This window comes from Amblyraja radiata, chromosome 25 (genome assembly GCF_010909765.2).
Source record: "Amblyraja radiata isolate CabotCenter1 chromosome 25, sAmbRad1.1.pri, whole genome shotgun sequence".
NCBI lineage: Eukaryota > Metazoa > Chordata > Chondrichthyes > Rajiformes > Rajidae > Amblyraja > Amblyraja radiata.
In genome coordinates this window covers 23,548,927-23,566,338 of record NC_045980.1, presented here as the reverse complement: position 1 = coordinate 23,566,338, position 17,412 = coordinate 23,548,927, and the positions used below count along the sequence as shown (strand labels likewise).

Sequence of the window (17,412 nt, the reverse complement as noted above, 5' to 3'; positions counted from 1 at the left end):
AGATCTATTCTGCTGAATTTTCCCTCATCAGGCACTGCTGTCACCTTGGCAATTAGTGTAGCAAAGATTTACTCAATTGTCTCTTCGGCGGATACATTCCTCCTTAAACGAGGAACACAAAACTGTATGTAGTACTCCGCTTGCTGTTTAGCAAGGTATTCCTACTTTTGTATTTTAATATAATCCTTTAGTTATAAATGCATTTGCCTTCCTAATCACATGTTCTACCTTGTGTTCATTATGTGAAGGAATCCAGATCAGTCTGAATACCAGCATTCATTTGTCTCATGTTTAAATGGGAAAAGAAGCTGCACGTGTGAAAAATCTGAAATGAGATAGAAAATACTGGAAATACTCAGCAGGTCACACTTTAATGTTTAAAGCCAAAAACACTTTGACAGAGCTGGGAAAGATGGGATACAATTTAATTTTAAGTTGGTGAGAGGGTAGGAATGGGACAGAAAGATTTAAGCCTGAGCAATGCTGCTGGAAATCAGGGTGAACAATTATCATATTTTATTCATATTCTTTGAACATGCCCACTCAGTTGCAAAATAGCAGAGGTGGAAAAAAGATACTTAACGTTTTCACAGTATTGGAGGCCAGATGTTGTGGTGGTGAAACCCTTGTAAAGATGTCCCATCAGAGTTGGTGACTGGTATCTACAGAGGCTTGAGACGGTGGATCAGGAGCTCAGCTATTTCCCATCTAATGTACTAGTTATGCTTATTGAGGGATAAATATGCAGAAGGAGGAGCTTATATATTGTGAAACCTGTGAAGTCACATCCTTTACTAGAGACCGTTATTTGGAAGAGATGAAGAAAGTGTGAAATAACTGTTTACATAGAACAGTACAGCACAGTACCAGTCCCTTTGACCCACAATGCCTATGCCTAACATAGTGCCACAATACCGCTAAATCATACCTGCCTGAACATGATCCATATCCTTCAATTACCTGCATAACCATGTACCTATCTTTAAAGCTTATTGAAAACATTATTGTGTCTGTCTCCACCACCACTCCTGGCAGTGCATCTCAGGCATTTACCACCCTGTTTAAACAAATCTTGCCTGCACATTTCCTTTAAACTTTGCCCTTCTCGCCTTTCAGCTGTACCCTCTAGTCTTTGACGTAATTTAGCTACAATAATTGGGTAACAGCTATGTTACAGACCTTCTCTAAACATTTACATTTCAACTTTATTTGGGTCGATTAAAATGGGTTTCTAGTGAATATCTTTTTTTAAAGCAAATGTTACAGATTTAAATCTGATGATGTAAATCTTTTTTGTCTTAGGTGCCAACACTTTCTGAAGGAACAGATTCTGTGCTTCCTCTTGTTAATGAGTTGTATTACCTCTTGGCTGATTATCATTTCAAGAACAAAGAACAGGCGAAAGCTATTAAATTCTACATGCATGACATCTGTGTCTCCCCAGGCAGGTAGGAATTACTAGTTGTCGTGAAATCAAGAAAATCAATTGTGGTAGTATTTTGGGATTTCATATTTTGCAATGACTAGAATGTGCTCTTCGTGATTGTATACCCTTTACGCTATTTCCTGCATTAGTATTAAGATGTCTTAGCTTGTATGGTTCAGTTATTGTAGTTTACTGATTGCGAACGCCTGCAATAATATCTGCTCGTGACTTGCTTCTGAAAGCTCTGCAACCTTCTGCATTATTACTAATCAGATTTTACCTTCTCAGCCGTCTTGCTTTGGGTTAATTGTATATTTAAAAAATAAAGAATGTAGCTGTAGGGTCCACTGATCTTAGTAGTTGGTACTTCTTCCCTACTTATGTTGTTTATTTCTATGTGCATTGTAATTCTGATGTGACCTGAATCAAGTATGCTGGACAAAGTCTGCCCTATTTCTACTGTCGTTAACGCATGGATAAGGCTTTAAATGTTGCCAGTTAATCTTTTGATGCAGTTGCTTTGAGTTGCTAGTTAAAACTGCAGCAATGGATTGAACTGTTTGACATGGGTTATTCTTGACAATATTAAAAAAGCAGGAACAAAGAGCTCATTTAAATGTGGATTATAGCTGGTGGAGTTGTAACCTCTCTAATTTGTTCAGCTACTTGTGTATTTGCAAAACACTGTAAATGCCCCAGGCAGGTCCAATATTGCACCTTCCTTTACCTTCAGAATTCAGAGACAGCAGTTTAGTTTAGAGGTACAGCATGGAAGCAGGCCCTATGGCCCACTGAGTCCACATCGATCACCCTCTCACACTAGTATCCCACTTCTCATCTACTCCTTACACATTGGGGGGCAATTTACAGAGGGCCAATTAACCGCACGTCTTTGGGATGTGGTAGGAAACCAGTGCACTTGGAGGAATCTCATGCAGTCACAGGGAGAATGAGCAAAGTGCCCAAGGTCAGAATCGAATCTGGATCTCTGGCACTGTGAAGTAGGGGCTCTACTAGCTGCTCCACTGTGCTGCCCCACTGGGAAGAAAATGTAGCAATAAAATAAACTTCCAGCAGCTGCAATCTCTTTTCTCCTAGTTAGATTCTTGAAAACTGGTCAAGCATACCACAGATATGTTTTATTTGTAGATTAATCTTTCTAATATTTTAAATTTCTGTTATGTAGGTTTGATTCATGGGCTGGCATGGCTCTTGCCCGAGCCAGTCGTATCCAGGACAAGCTGAATTCAAATGAGTTAAAGAGTGATGGGCCTATCTGGAAACAGTCAGTTGCTGTTCTGAACTGCTTTAAACGGGCACTTGAGATAGATCATTCTAACCTCTCGCTCTGGATTGAATATGGATCCATGTCTTATGCTCTGCACTCATTTGCTTCACGCCAGTTAAAACAACGAAAAATGGAGTTGCCATCAGAAGTTGTACAACAGGTGTGTTTCTAAAGGTCACAGTACTAGTTCACATCATCAACAGCAGGTTTAATGACTTGGGAGAATTTTGGGTCGGAGATTTTCTATGTAAATTACTGCTAGCTTAAGTATTTCAACATAGATTGTGTCTATAATTACGGCTATCTGTACATTTTGCTTCTTAATATCCTTACTTTCTCTGCAATTCAGCAACTTTTAGATATTTTGTGTATTTAATTCATTAGACCTGCCATAGTTCTATATCAACTGCTCAACGAACTCCTCTTTAGTTTACAACAGCACTAAAGGAACACCATACATTTGGAATCCTCAGACAAATCATTGCAAAACCATGTTGCTTCTGAACACAATATATTGTCCATGTGAAGGTATATCTCACTGCCCATGATGCCTAGTTAAATGGAGCCTATTAAGGACAAAAATGAAAACTTGCCTGTGAATGCTGAAGCAGTGGTTAATTGACACCTCCACCTCTTGTTTCTTCAATATCTCTTTCTCCCATTCTCTCATCATTTGCCTCAACATCCATGCCTCTCTGATTATTTTCTCTGAATTATACATATTTTAACCATCTCCTGAAAAATCCGATTAGCATGAGAGATGGCTATTCACATCCACCTCCTAATATTATCCCTGGTTAGCTGGTCCTAAGGTCATGGTCCATAGGCTGTACTGTAATACATCCACAGTTTCTTCAAGTGAATTTATGGATGTTCCTCCGGACCCTGCCAGCAGTTCGTCTGCCTTTGGGTCTCGAACTTCCTATTCCCATGAGTTCTACCTTTACACATGCTCAGCAGGTCAGGTATCACCTGTTAAGAGAAAAACTATATTAGTATTTAAGATTTACAAATTTGAAGACAGGGGAGGGAAAAATGCTGATCCTACTCCTACAAAGGCTACTTTATTCTTGCCATTTCTGGAGTGTGTGCGGATAGCCAAAAAAAGTTGCATTCCGAAAAAGCTCATGGCATGATATGCAACGTTGCATTGTAAAAGTATTGGAATTTCTTCATCTCAGGGAGTAATGGAAAATTAATTTTGATTTAAATCTACTAGGTTATCATCTTTAACACTAATTTTAAACCAGTATATTGAACTACAAATTCCAATATCTGCAGACTTGTGTCTGTAGGATATTAAACTTCCTTTTCAATTTTCCTTTTCGTTTGCAGTTTTCATGAATGAATGAATGAATAAGTTTATTGGCCAAGTATTCACGTACAAGGAATTTGCCTTGGTGCTCCGCCTGCAAATGACAACAGGACATACAGTGACAGTTAGGAATGACACATAAAACATTAAACATTAATAATAAAACATTATTGATTAAACATGTGAATTAAATAAAATACCAGAGCAAAAGGAGGCTCCAGAATTTTGATTATTGAGTAGAGCTACTACTTGTGGACAAAAGCTGTTTTTATGTCTGGCTGTGGCAGCTTTGACAGTCCAGGTCTCCTTCCAGAGGGAAGTGATATACATCATTCTGTGGCTGAGGGGACGGGTTGGTGATCACAGCCAATGCTGAGTGGTCACTGAAACAGTCTAAACATTGTGACATTCACTGTCTTTGTTGTGCACCACAGATGGAAGAAAGAAGAGACAGCATGCTTGAGACAGCCAAGCAATGTTTCTTATCAGCAACACGTTGTGAAGGTGATGGCGATGAGGAGGAGTGGCTCATTCACTACATGTTGGGTAAAATAGCAGAAAAGCAGAAACAACCGCCAAAGGAATACTTGGAACATTACAAGCAGGTCAGAATTAATCTTGGATTCCAGTCAATTTTCAATATTCCAAGATTTCTGTAATTCAGCGTGATTGAGAGTGAAACAAAAGAGATGGAGGAGTTGCACTACTAATCGGGGAGACTGTCATTGCAACATTCAGAGACTACATACTGGAGGGTTTGTCCGCTGAAGCAATATGGGAAGAGCTTAGAAATAAGCACTCTAATAGGATTGTATCATAGGCCTCCCAAAAGCAAGTGCAGATAAAGGAACAGATATGTAAACAGATTACCGAAAGATGCCTGAGCAACAGGGTTGTCTTGGTGGGTGACTTTAACTTCCTTGACTAGGACTCGCTCAGTGCCATAGGTTGAGGAAAATAAATTTGTACATGTTTGTATATTCAAGAGTCAAGTGTTTTATTGTTATATGTCCCAGATAGAACAATGAAATTCTTACTTGCTGCAGCACAACAGAATATGTAAACATAGTACGCCTAACAATATGATAAACAAGAGAAAAAAAAGTTCAGTTTGTGTGTGTGTGTATACACACACACACACACACACACACACACACACACACACACACACACACACACACATAAATATATATTGAAATTGTTCTGTTGTGTCATAAAAAGTGTTTTGAAAACATTATATAATCTTGAGCATAGCTTCATACTCTACCTGTGCAGAGGCACAGTCTACCATTTAACAAAGAAAGACACAAAGTACTGGAGTAACAGCAGGTCAGGCAACATCTCTGGAGAACATGGAGAAGTGACGTTTCAGATCGGGATCCTTCTTCAGACTGGTGGTAATGGAGGGGGGCGGGGTGGGGGGAAGGTTGGTTTGGAATGTGGGAGTAGACTGGAGACGCAGAGAAAGCCCACGCAGTCACAGTGAGAACGTGCAAACGCAATACAGACAGGCCACGTAGTCAGGATTGAACCTGGATCTCCGGTGCTGTAGCAACTCTACCACTGTGCTACTTTGCCACCCTTTTCTCTTTTTCTAAGATTTTATTGAACCTTTACCAATTTATATTTAGCCACAAATCCTCAATGGTTGTGCGAAACAGTTTACGGTAACTTGTGGGTTTTTTCCTTCTAATCAAAACCAGGTACAAAGTTTGAACATCTATCACACTATCTTGTATCAATTACAAGTTCAAACGTCATGCCAGAAGCTTGATCAAATAATATAAGCTGTCATTCTTTATGTTTGCTTATTATTATCACCACATGTATTGGGTTACAGTGAAAGCTTTGTTTTGCATGCGATCTAATTAAATCAGTTATGCTGTACCTAGATAGAATCTAGCCAAATTCTAGTGCAATAGGTAGAGGAAAAGAAAAGATACAGAATGCACTATATAGTTCTCAGCTTTACAGAGCAACAGTTCCAGAGTCTGAAATCCAGTGTAACAGTGAAATCTTGCTGTGCTGTCAAAGACGTATTCAGATAAAATGTTAAACAAAGGTTCATTTTGCCTTTGTGCATTCTTAAAAATCTATTAGAGTGATACAGTGTGGAAATAGGCCATTCAGCCCAACCTACCCACACCGGCCAACATGTACCAGCTGCACTAGTCCAATCTGCCAGCATTTGGTCCACATCCCTCCAAATTTGTTCTATCCATGTACCTGTCGAACTGCTTCCTAAATGTTGGCATAGTCCCTGCCTCAACTACCTCCTCTGGCTGCTTGTTCTGTACATCCACTACCCTTTGTGTGAAAAAGTTACCCCTCAGATTCCTATAAAATCTTTACCCCATTCACCTTAAACCTGTCCTCTGATCCTCGACTCACATAGTCTGGGCAAGAGACTCCGTGCATCTACCCGATCTATTCCTCTCATGATCTTATTTACATCTATAAGATCACCCCTCATCTTCCTGCGCTCCAAGGAATAGAGTCCCAGCCTACTTCTGCCTATAGCCCAGACCCTCTAGTCCTGGCAACATCCTATTAGCATGAGACAAAGAAGTGTTGGTGACATCTCTCGGATGTCCTGGATGTCCATTCTTCAGTTAACACTTGTCAAATATTATTGATTGCTTCTTCAGTAAAGCCCAGCTATGTCAAAATTTGATGCCAAAAAAACAAGATTACACTTTCAAACAGGTTTCATTTTATTTCAATAGAGAACTGCTGAGTTAATTTATAGTGTTGTGTAAATGTATCTTTTTTTTAAATCCCAAGTGCTATGTTTTGTCAGGCAGCACATAATCTACATGAAGATGCAGCACATTACCCACGGAAGATCCATTACCACAATCCACCAGAACTGGCAATGGAGGCTTTGGAGGTACTGAATCAAGAATAGGCAAACTAGGATCGAAGTGCTTGAGTATATTATGTGATTTCTAGTAATTAATTCAGTATATAAAACTTTGAGCTTTTGGAAGATAACATTAGATGTAAAACAGTCTGAACGTGGTTTAACTGCAGAAATAAGCAAATTAATATTTGCTAGCTGTCGATTGTAGGATTTCTTTTTCCATTTCTTTTAATATAAACTTATCTATAAGATATTCAACGCTGCACCCGCTGAGTTTCTCCAGCATTTTTGTGTACCTTATAAGATATTCAAGATCTGTGTTACAATCGAGCATTAGGTGCTCAGACCCCAGGGAAAACCTTTGCCTGTATTTATTTTTTGTTATGTCACCAATCAAAAATTATGGAGTAAAGCATGGTATGAAAGGATATTAAAAGCATTAATTATGCAAGAATTCGGTAAATTCAAATACAGTGATTTCTGGTAGAAGTATTAGTTCCGTTTCATTACCTCACATTTCTGCTTCACTTTGTATTTTCTCAGGATTTAGGATTTTTTACTTTTGTTCTGTTGCCTTTTTATTATTGATTGCTCACTTTTACTATTTCAACAATTCCACTTTGTGAAAGAAACCACACTGGTATTAATTTGAAGCTTAGAGCAAAGGAAAGACTACAAATGTTAACTTTTTTTTGTGGTCTATTGGTTATAAATTGCAGTCTTTATTACAGATTAAAAGCCAGTTTGAAACTTTTTTCCCAGGTGGGCCTTATAACGAGGAGCCAGATTTTTAACACTTGGCATTTATCCTATAAATCACGTGTGGAATTACTGCAGTGTCTCGTTTATACAACTTTCTTTAGAGAGGTTGACCTGTAGCCTTAATTCTTCCAACACACGGCATATCTACTAATAAGTAACAACGAATCATACTATCTTTTTAGCAATATATATGTTCTTCCAAACTCAGAATTCTTCCCTGAGAGAAACTGGTGTAAATAGACTTCGAGTGTGAAACATACAAGCATTGCAAACAGCTTGAATTGATGGGTTACTGCTTACATCCCTCAGTCCTGGCCAGAAGTCTCATCATAACATGGGTGTCACTTTATGACGTGATCTGATTTGCAATATAAACGTATAAAATTCCTTACTTTTACAATTTTACACCTCTAGAAATAGAAAAGTGACTAATGCAATGTAATCCATGAGATACTTGAATAATTATTGCTGGATATCACTACATGAGAATATCTGTGAAGATTAATGATAGTTTAAAATGCCAGAATTAACCGTTCATATAACTATATGATGATGTTCAGGTCTACTTCAGACTTCATGCCTCAATCCTCAAACTACTGGAGAAGGATGAAGTAACTCTGGACTGCGAGATGCTCTTCAGCTACATCAAAGAAGCAGCACACGGACCTTTTGCCAGAGGTGAAGAGAAGAATACATTTAAAGTCAATGAGAAGTAAGTGTCATTAAATAAAGAGGACTTTAATGATAAGATATTCCTTTACAATTAGATGTACTATCTTCCGGCGTGGTTTTCTTTGGAAGTAGACTAAAACCTTTCCCTTTTACATACTATTTGAAAGTGAATCCTTTGTGTAGTAAAATAATGGGCTAATAAACATTTGTGAATAGCTTTGTCATCTATGATTCAAAAGTAATTGTAAATGAGGACAGCACCATTGCACAGAATTTCTCCTTATCAGCAGGATATGCACACAATGCTGTACGATTAGCAATTTAACAAGGGAGGAAAGGGAAGAGCAGGTGGTAACTGCCCCTTGTTAGAGAGTGGCGACTTGGGGCAAGAGAGGTGGGTTAGACCAGTGCTTCTTAAACAATTTCAGTGCCATTCACCCATGAGTCTTCATCACAACATTTCATTCACTCTTGACTAAATGTTCTTGTTTTTTTGGTAATTTTCATCTTATTCTCCCTTATGTATAATTTTGTATATAATTAATTTTGTCACATGAGCAAAAAACATAAATTAAATAATTTAAGTGTTTATTTTATTCAATTTTTTGAACATCTTAAAAATATGTAAAGTAAACTGGGAGTGAAAAGAAAAAAGTTTAATTACCACTGGAGTTGGAAAATCATTCTATTAGAATGATAAAAAACCATTCCAACGTCTAAACACTGGGCTTCAGCCCCATCCTACCCTTTCAGGCTTTGATTACTGCAGTTTTTGGGGGGGAATACTAGCTCAAAAAACCATGGAGTATGGATTTAATACATTAGTATCCAACTAATATAACTTTCTTTAACTCTCCCTGACGAAAGCTCACAATACCACCAAATATCAACTTTGGCAGCTAAATTGCTACACAAAGTAAAGTTACCTACAGCGATCCTCCAGTGTTGCCATCTATAAATTTATGATCCCACCAGCTCGTCTGGTCTTCCCTAAAAGGTTATATCGCCATAAATTTGGGAAATATCCTGCTACTTTGAAATTAGAAAACCATAGGTAGAGAGAAAAAAACATCAAATTTCCAGCTCCACTACCATAAAAAACAATGAGCTTACTAACCACTTTAATGGCAATGCCTTTTTTAAGTATAGAAACAAATATATAAATATCTGAATAAATTAAGTAATTCACCCTTCATTCACCCCAAAATAATTTCATTTGCCCTTGGGTGAACCATTCACCAGTTTAAGAAGCACTGGGTTAGACAATGAACAACACAGTTCATTGATAGAAACATGCTTTGAAGTTGGAAGCTGACTGAAAAATACTTTGACATTGGAAGCTTTTGACAAAACTGCACATCAAACTAAAACCTAACAATTATTAAACTGAAAAGAAGGATGGCAAAATTACAGAAAGCAAAGAAAGGCAATGAAGGACAAGAGAGAGAGAGAGAGAGAGAGAGAGAGAAGGAAAGTGTGGCACCATCAAGTAGTTTGAGTGAGTATTGGAGGGGAAAATATATCTTTGACCTACACCCTGAATCTGGCCATCACATCGCTCTTAATTAGGGAATAGGAGCGGACTGCACATAAAGAAAATATCATGGTGAGTTTCTCAAACAAGTCGCCTTATTCAGGCCAAGACAGTATATACTGGGAAGCGCTCAGAGGGGGCCCAAAGAGCGGGCAAATTTGTTAGGGGTGCCACTAACATCCCACCTCTCACACTGACCTTGCCAAACAAAGTGACCACTCCTTCATTTTCCTCTGATTTGTTCTTTTATTATTGCAATTTTATGGTCAATTGACAATAATATGGGATCTACTACTCTAACTGCGGGTGGTAAAATTTAACATTCTCACTGAATTAGGAGCCACATGTTGATTGTACTGTGCAAGTACCCTGCTCCTAGCACCAATTGTTGCCCTCTTAATTACGACTTAGATGAGGGCAACACACAAAGAAAATCTTGTGGGACTGTGGGGTGTTTCTCAAACAACTTGCTTCATTCAGGCCTAGTGAATAATTACAGGTTCACCACAGATTTTCCGGCACCCTTGGTACCTGAGCATTGTTGGATTATCCGTTTTGTCAAACCAACAGAGGTCACATAATAATGAAACAACAATACACCTCTGATGCACTAATTATTTCCCTCCCTTGTCTCTAAAGCTCCATGGACTGCTAGAAACTTAAATAAAACAAATATTAAATGTAAATTAAATTTACAGCGAACCTTGCATTTCTTGCATGGGCAGCCAGGTTAACGAGGTCAGCTAGCCAGGGCGCCGGTTAATGGGTTGCCCTTTGAAGTCCTGATGAGGAACGGATCAGCAGCCGCCCGAGGTGCTGCTTTCCCGGCAGGACCTATTGGGCTGACTACCGTTGACCCGAGATTTGCCAAATTTGCTGAAAATATGGTAGGGTGGGCACCCCTGCCGTCTGATGTGGACCTCCGAGAGTAGTCGAATGGTACTGGAATTGTCCGTCTAGGCCGCCGGGGGCCAAGATACTGGCCCGCAAAGTCGGCCTCGGATGTCGCCTTTGGGAATGGATCTGCTGGAGTGGAGTTCCAGAGCCCCAGCTGCAGGGGGCAAAAGCAAGATGCGCTCGGCCTTCGTTAGGCTCCCTCCTCTCGCACTGCTGCCACTTCTTCCGGTCGGCCGCTACTTCGTCTGCTCCACCGCTTCCTCCTTCTCCCCCGCAGTTGCCGACATTTGCCAAGGTGGAATATGAGGAGAAGGAGGAAGAGGTGGCGGTGAGGAGGGTGGAGAGGCTGAGTGGGCAGAGTGATGGGAGAAAGAGGATGAGGTGATGATAGAGTCGGGATCAGTCAAAGTGACGGCCAACGGGAAGAAGCGGCAGCTATCGAGGGGAGGGAGCTCCACGGTAACCGAACATGTTCTGTCGGTGGTGGCAGCAGAAGAAAGAGTGGTGCCCAGGGCCTACAACATGAGCCGCAGTAAAAGCTGCACCAACTGGACGGTGTGGTGGATAAAGAAGGGCTTGCTGGTGCACCTTACGAGCCGGGGTGGTGTCGGAAGCCAGGGCTGTAAGCAGCCAGAAAGTCGGCGTGAACAGATGCATCTGCTATCACTGAAATCTGTTATATAGGGCTCCGTTAAAACGAGGGTTCACAGTCAATTTGAATCTTAAATGATTTTTGGGTATGTTATGCAATGTGCATTACATTCATTGTGTGGTGGTGTGGTATGCCAAATGAACTTGTGTTTTTTGATTTTTCAGCACCTTTGGGTGTATGTGAGGTGTGTGAGTATCATACTTGTAAGAGGAAGCATCATTTCTAACTTGTCTTAGAATTTATTGTTCAAGTTGAAATAAATTTAATGTTAAACTGATCCAGTGTTGTTTTTGGAGTTTCTATTCTCAGAATAGCTTTCTTGCTGTGACATTGGCTTTTCAACGGTGATATTGACCCACATTGAAACCTGAGGGGTCCTGTCCTATGGATACTGTATAATTTCCTTTTGCCATTAAATGTTATTTGTCTATGTACCTGCTGCAGTCATTTCACATCTTTTCTGCAGCTTCCTCCCACTGCACTATTATTGGAGCTTACAGTGCTTCCCAAAGGGCAAGGGACATTTCCCAAACTTTTCATCACAGATGAACAGTCTCTTTCTATCTAAACTTAAAACCCTAAACTTTAATAGAAACATAGAAACATAGAAATTAGGTGCAGGAGTAGGCCATTCGGCCCTTCGAGCCTGCACCGCCATTCAATATGATCATGGCTGATCATCCAACTCAGTATCCCGTACCTGCCTTCTCTCCATACCCTCTGATCCCCTTAGCCACAAGGGCCACATCTAACTCCCTCTTAAATATAGCCAATGAACTGGCCTCGACTACCCTCTGTGGCAGAGAGTTCCAGAGATTCACCACTCTCTGTGTGAAAAAAGTTCTTCTCATCTCGGTTTTAAAGGATTTCCCCCTTATCCTTAAGCTGTGACCCCTTGTCCTGGACTTCCCCAACATCGGGAGCAATCTTCCTGCATCTAGCCTGTCCAACCCCTTAAGAATTTTATAAGTTTCTATAAGATCCCATCTCAATCTCCTAAATTCTAGAGAGTATAAACCAAGTCTATCCAGTCTTTCTTCATAAGACAGTCCTGACATCCCAGGAATCAGTCTGGTGAACCTTCTCTGCACTCCCTCTAGGGCAATAATGTCCTTCCTCAGATTTGGAGACCAAAACTGTACGCAATACTCCAGGTGTGGTCTCACCAAGACCCTGTACAACTGCAGTAGAACCTCCCTGCTCCTATACTCAAATCCTTTTGCTATGAAAGCTAACATACCATTCGCTTTCTTCACTGCCTGCTGCACCTGCATGCCTACTTTCAATGACTGGTGTACCATGACACCCAGGTCTCGCTGCATCTCCCCTTTTCCTAGTCGGCCACCATTTGTTATGTAAGAATCAAAAGTTTTTTACAGTTCTGCTATGTGCACCCGATATTTAGAGGAAGAATAACGCATGCGGTCAGGGCTACGCTATTGCTCTGGCAAACACTTAAATCCATGATCTATCTACATTAAATAAAATAATTTTTAAAAATGCAGAAATCTGAAATAAATGGAAAATATTGGAAATACTCAGCAGGTCGGGCAGTATAAATGGAAAGATCATTCCAATGTAGACACAAAATGCTGGAGTAACTCAGTGGGACAGACAGCATCTCTGGAGAGAAGGAATGTGTGACGTTTCTGTTCAAGACCCTTCTTCAGACTATATAGACTCTATATAGACTTCAATATCATTCCAATATTGCACTCAGTGAGCCACTGAACCACAGTGAGATACAGTCATCGGCTGGTAATGTCAACACTCCCGTAAGTACATTGGGGGCCCAAACGCCTGACAATTGCACTGGTAAACCCCGTGAGGAGTTGCTAGTAAAACCCCAGGTCAGTGGTTGTACTGCGCAGCACGTCAGTGACACCTTGTGGTAAATATGTGACATTGCGGATTCTGTCCTGCTCCCGAGGTTATGGCTACTGTTTCACAAAGGTGTCTGTGTTGTTCCACACTGGCAAACATTTCTATTCCTTTTACAACAAGAAAATATTTAGAGAATGAATCGTGGTTATTACGGAGTTCTACATTACAATGTCTCTTTTATTCTCTTATGTCTTCTTCAGGGAAAAGTCCTGTATAAACGATGATGACTCCCATTCTTCAGTTGGAACCGTACAAGGTCAAGGAAACCTTACCTCAGGTCCAGGTCTGACATCCCCACTTTACACAGCCACACCGATTGACCACGATTACGTCAAACGTAAAATCCCCCATCAGCAGGCTTCAATTGATGGTATTATTCTTGTTATAGATAATGACAATCTCGGAAGGTGATTAATAATTGGGCAATCATAAGTGGTGAATTCTGTTAAATGCTCAACACTGGGTGATGGTGTACAGGAAAATGGGCAATATGGCTGCTGTCTAGCTTCTTTAAAATTATGGGAATTGGATTTCTTTGAATTTGTTTCGGTGCTTGCTTGGATTGTTGATGGCTTCTAAGTGTTTGCTGCTACGCTTGCATTTGTATGAAGTGCAGTTTGGCTGCATTCAGTGCCAGAACTGTTATAGCAGAATAAGCATACACTGAATGATGTCATAACTAGCTATTGCTTATAGATTTCTGGCTCGGGCCTCAAAACATGGTTCTTCCATAAAACGCGGCAAATGGCCACTACTATTAAGTGGTTTTATGGTAATACCTGCAAACATCTTTTGAATTGATGCAGATTGTATATGCTGCAATATTTGTCTTAGCCACGTGCATGCTTTGTGTTTGCTATTTTTCTGGTCCAGTAACTTTTATTTTATCATTATTCGTTAGCTTTTGCGTATAATTGCTGATTTGAGAATCCATAATTGCCAAGCAATGAACACATTCAAAAAGAGAATATTTCCACTTACCCTTGCTATTCAATGGCATTGCAATCATTAAATCCTTCATCCTCAACATTCTGGAAGATTATCATTGACCAAAAACTCAACTGGACCAGCCACGTAAACCGAGCAGGTCAGATGCTGGGTAGCTTGTGGTGAATGGTCTACTTCCTGACACGCCAAGGCCTTTCCATTATTTACAAGGCAGAGATAAGGGGTGAGATGGAGTATTATTCACTTGTCCATGTGTATGCAGCTTCGACAGCACTGAAAACAACTTGATACCATCCAGGACAAAGCAGTCCACACTCCATTGACATTTATATCATTCACTGCTGGTGCAGAGTGGCTGCCATGTGCACCATCTATAACATGTACTCCAGTTACTCAACCAAGTTTATCTGACCGCACTTTGCAAAACTGTGAGCAGGCACATATGAACCTGCAGGTTTTCCTCCAGGTTGTGCACCATCCTGACTTGAAAAAATATCACCGTTTCTTCATTGTGGCTGAGAGTAAATTCTGAAAAATTCTTCCCTACAATTGTGAGAGCACCTTAACTAAAAGGACAGCAGCCGTTCAAGAAGGTAGCTCATCATCTACACAAGACCTTTGGGGGCGTGCAATAAATGCTAACCTTGCCAATCAAGATCCACATTCTGTAAACTGGATGAACCTTTTTCTTTTCCATACTCTATTGAGTCATTGATCATTTGGTCGTTGATTCAACACATTTAAGTATACTCCTCGACTGCTAATTGTGCAAGGGAAGCAAAGGGAATGGCAGTGATTTTTTTTTCCCTCTGGTTTATTTTAATTCCTGGGTAACCGTTTCAGTTATTCTAAAATTGCAATGACACGTGACGGTATTGGCAATGGTGCTTCAGTATTCAATTATTGAATTCTGAGCCATCTCAGAAGTTAAGAGTCTTCTGTTAGCTTTGTTGGGCAAAGGAGTTGCGTATGGGAATTGTATAGGGAGGGTGGCATAGTGGTGCAGCAGTAGAGTTGCTGCCTTCTGGTGCCAGAGACCCGGGTTCGATCCTGACTACGGATGCTGTCTGTACGGAGCTTGAACTTTCTTCCTGTGACCTCATGGGTTTTCTTCGGGTGCTCTGGTTTCCTCCCACACTCTAAAGATGTACAGGTTTGTAGTTTAATTGGCTTCGCTAAAATTGTAAAATTGTTCCGAGTGTGTAGGATAATGCCAGTGTACGGGGTGAACGCTGGTTGGCGCAGACTCAGTGGGCCAAAGGGCCTGTTTCAGTGCTGTATCTCTAAAGTCTAAAGTATGGATTTTACTTTGTCTAAATTCAATTTCGCTAAGTATCTCAAAGATGAAGTTGGAGGCTGGAAGCAGAAAAATCATTGAGTAGGTGTGTCTCTTTTGGACAAATTAGTTCACATGATTCTGTTGTTGATGGTCTAGTTACAGCTGAAGAACTATCTTAATTTGTTTAGTTTAGAGATACAGCGTGAAAACAAGCCCTTCGGCCCACTGAGTCCACTCTGACCATCGATCACCCGAACACTAGTTCTATTTTATCCCACTTTCGCATCCTACACACTAGAGGATTTATAAACGCCAATCATCATACAAACCTGCACGTCTTTGGAATGTGGGGAGAAACCGGAGCACCCAGAGGAAACCCATGTGGTCACATGGAAAATGTACAAACTCCGCACAAGAGCACCCGGAGTCAGGATAAAACCCGGATCTCTGGCGCTGTGAGGCAGCAGCTCTAACACTGTGCCACTGTAACACCACTTCTGCAATGGCATTTCCATTCCCACTCAACATGACCTCCTGGAGCCCCTCAGGCCAGATAGCACAAATGTGCTAATGACCATCAACGTTACTCCAGTCAGTTACTGGGCAGTACAAAGCCATTGGCTTTGTTTCCTTGCCACAATTTCTGGCTATTGGTACTCTTTCTAACCTGCGACATGACCATTGTCAATAGCTGAACCAAGCCATTATCATTCTCTCCAATTTTGTTCAGAGAAGAAGATCATCTATCCATCTCCTTCCAATTCATTGTTACTGTCCATCTCTGACCCTAGTCTAGCTCATTTGCTGCTGAAACTCTCAGTGAAGCATTTGATACCTTGGATTTGACTATTTCAAATACTCTCATTTCAGACCACAGATGTTGCACCCTCCATGAACCTGAGGTAATTTAAATCTTCGCTGCCTGGATCCCAATTTGCAGCAGATCCAGTTCACACACCACCCCCGTGATTGCTGACCTAAGTTTTCTCTGATCTGGAAAAGACGTGGTTTTAAAATTGTCTTCCTTGTTTTCAAATCTTCCCATGTCTCATTCCTTTCATTTTTATCTGCGCACAAATTTCCAAACGTTCTACATTCCCTTCCACTTGTGGACTCTGAATGTCCTTGACTAAACCAGTAGCCATCAGATGCTTGGATTTTGAAGGGGATAACTTTCCCTGGAACCCTCCACATTTCCTATTCTTGCCTCCTTTTAAGACATTTCTTAAAACGCATATCATTGATCATTTCCTAACATCACCTTATCTGGCAGAGTGTCACACAAAGTAAAGCATTTCAAAGTATTTCACAGGTGCATTATCAGACAAATGTGGTTTCACCTTCGTTTGATAATGCACCTGTGAGTACTTTGAAATGTTTTACTCTTTGGAAGGAATGGTATAAGTAAAGGTAATGGTAGTTGCAGGGGGGGGGGGGATGCCAGTGCTGACTTGTCTGATTAAGGAACCAATACTGAAGATAGGTGTGGCCATTTTTTTTGATCTTTAAGAGATGGAAAGGATTTCGCATGAAAAGGAAACAGTTTATAAGGGACAAATTTTGCTCTGTCAACGTTTCACTGAGGCTCCAGATTATGGTTAGAGGATTGAAAGTGCAAGTCTTGCATCAATTTTGTCAAAGGCAAAAATATGGCAGTCATTAGACTTATGAAGAAACTTTTTTTTTGTGCTTGGATGGAAATTGAGATACAATAATGAGGCTACACACAAAGGTTGAGATTGAGTTGAGGAGTCCAGTGTACAACCAATAGTAATGGTTTGATTGATGCACAAGAGTTCATTTTTGTGATAGAAGGAACCAAAAAGGGAAAAACAGAATGTTGGAAACCACAAGGTTACTGGGAAAAGTCTTAAGAGGGTAAACTTTTGCTA

The 17,412-nt window shown here is 40.4% G+C and overlaps 1 protein-coding gene across 3 annotated transcripts in view; it reads left to right on the top strand.

The window, feature by feature from the left end:
• cabin1 (calcineurin binding protein 1) overlaps positions 1 to 17,412 on the top strand; it is a 244,075-nt gene that overhangs the window by 60,328 nt on the left and 166,335 nt on the right. For 2 of the 3 annotated variants that reach the window (XM_033043465.1, XM_033043464.1), the window contains exons 21-26: positions 1,303 to 1,448; positions 2,613 to 2,874; positions 4,464 to 4,634; positions 6,830 to 6,919; positions 8,215 to 8,366; positions 13,494 to 13,663. In XM_033043465.1, coding sequence (XP_032899356.1) covers positions 1,303 to 1,448; positions 2,613 to 2,874; positions 4,464 to 4,634; positions 6,830 to 6,919; positions 8,215 to 8,366; positions 13,494 to 13,663 — 991 coding nt within the window. The remainder of the gene's footprint in view (positions 1 to 1,302; positions 1,449 to 2,612; positions 2,875 to 4,463; positions 4,635 to 6,829; positions 6,920 to 8,214; positions 8,367 to 13,493; positions 13,664 to 17,412) is intronic. The other variant, XM_033043466.1, reaches the window with a different exon arrangement.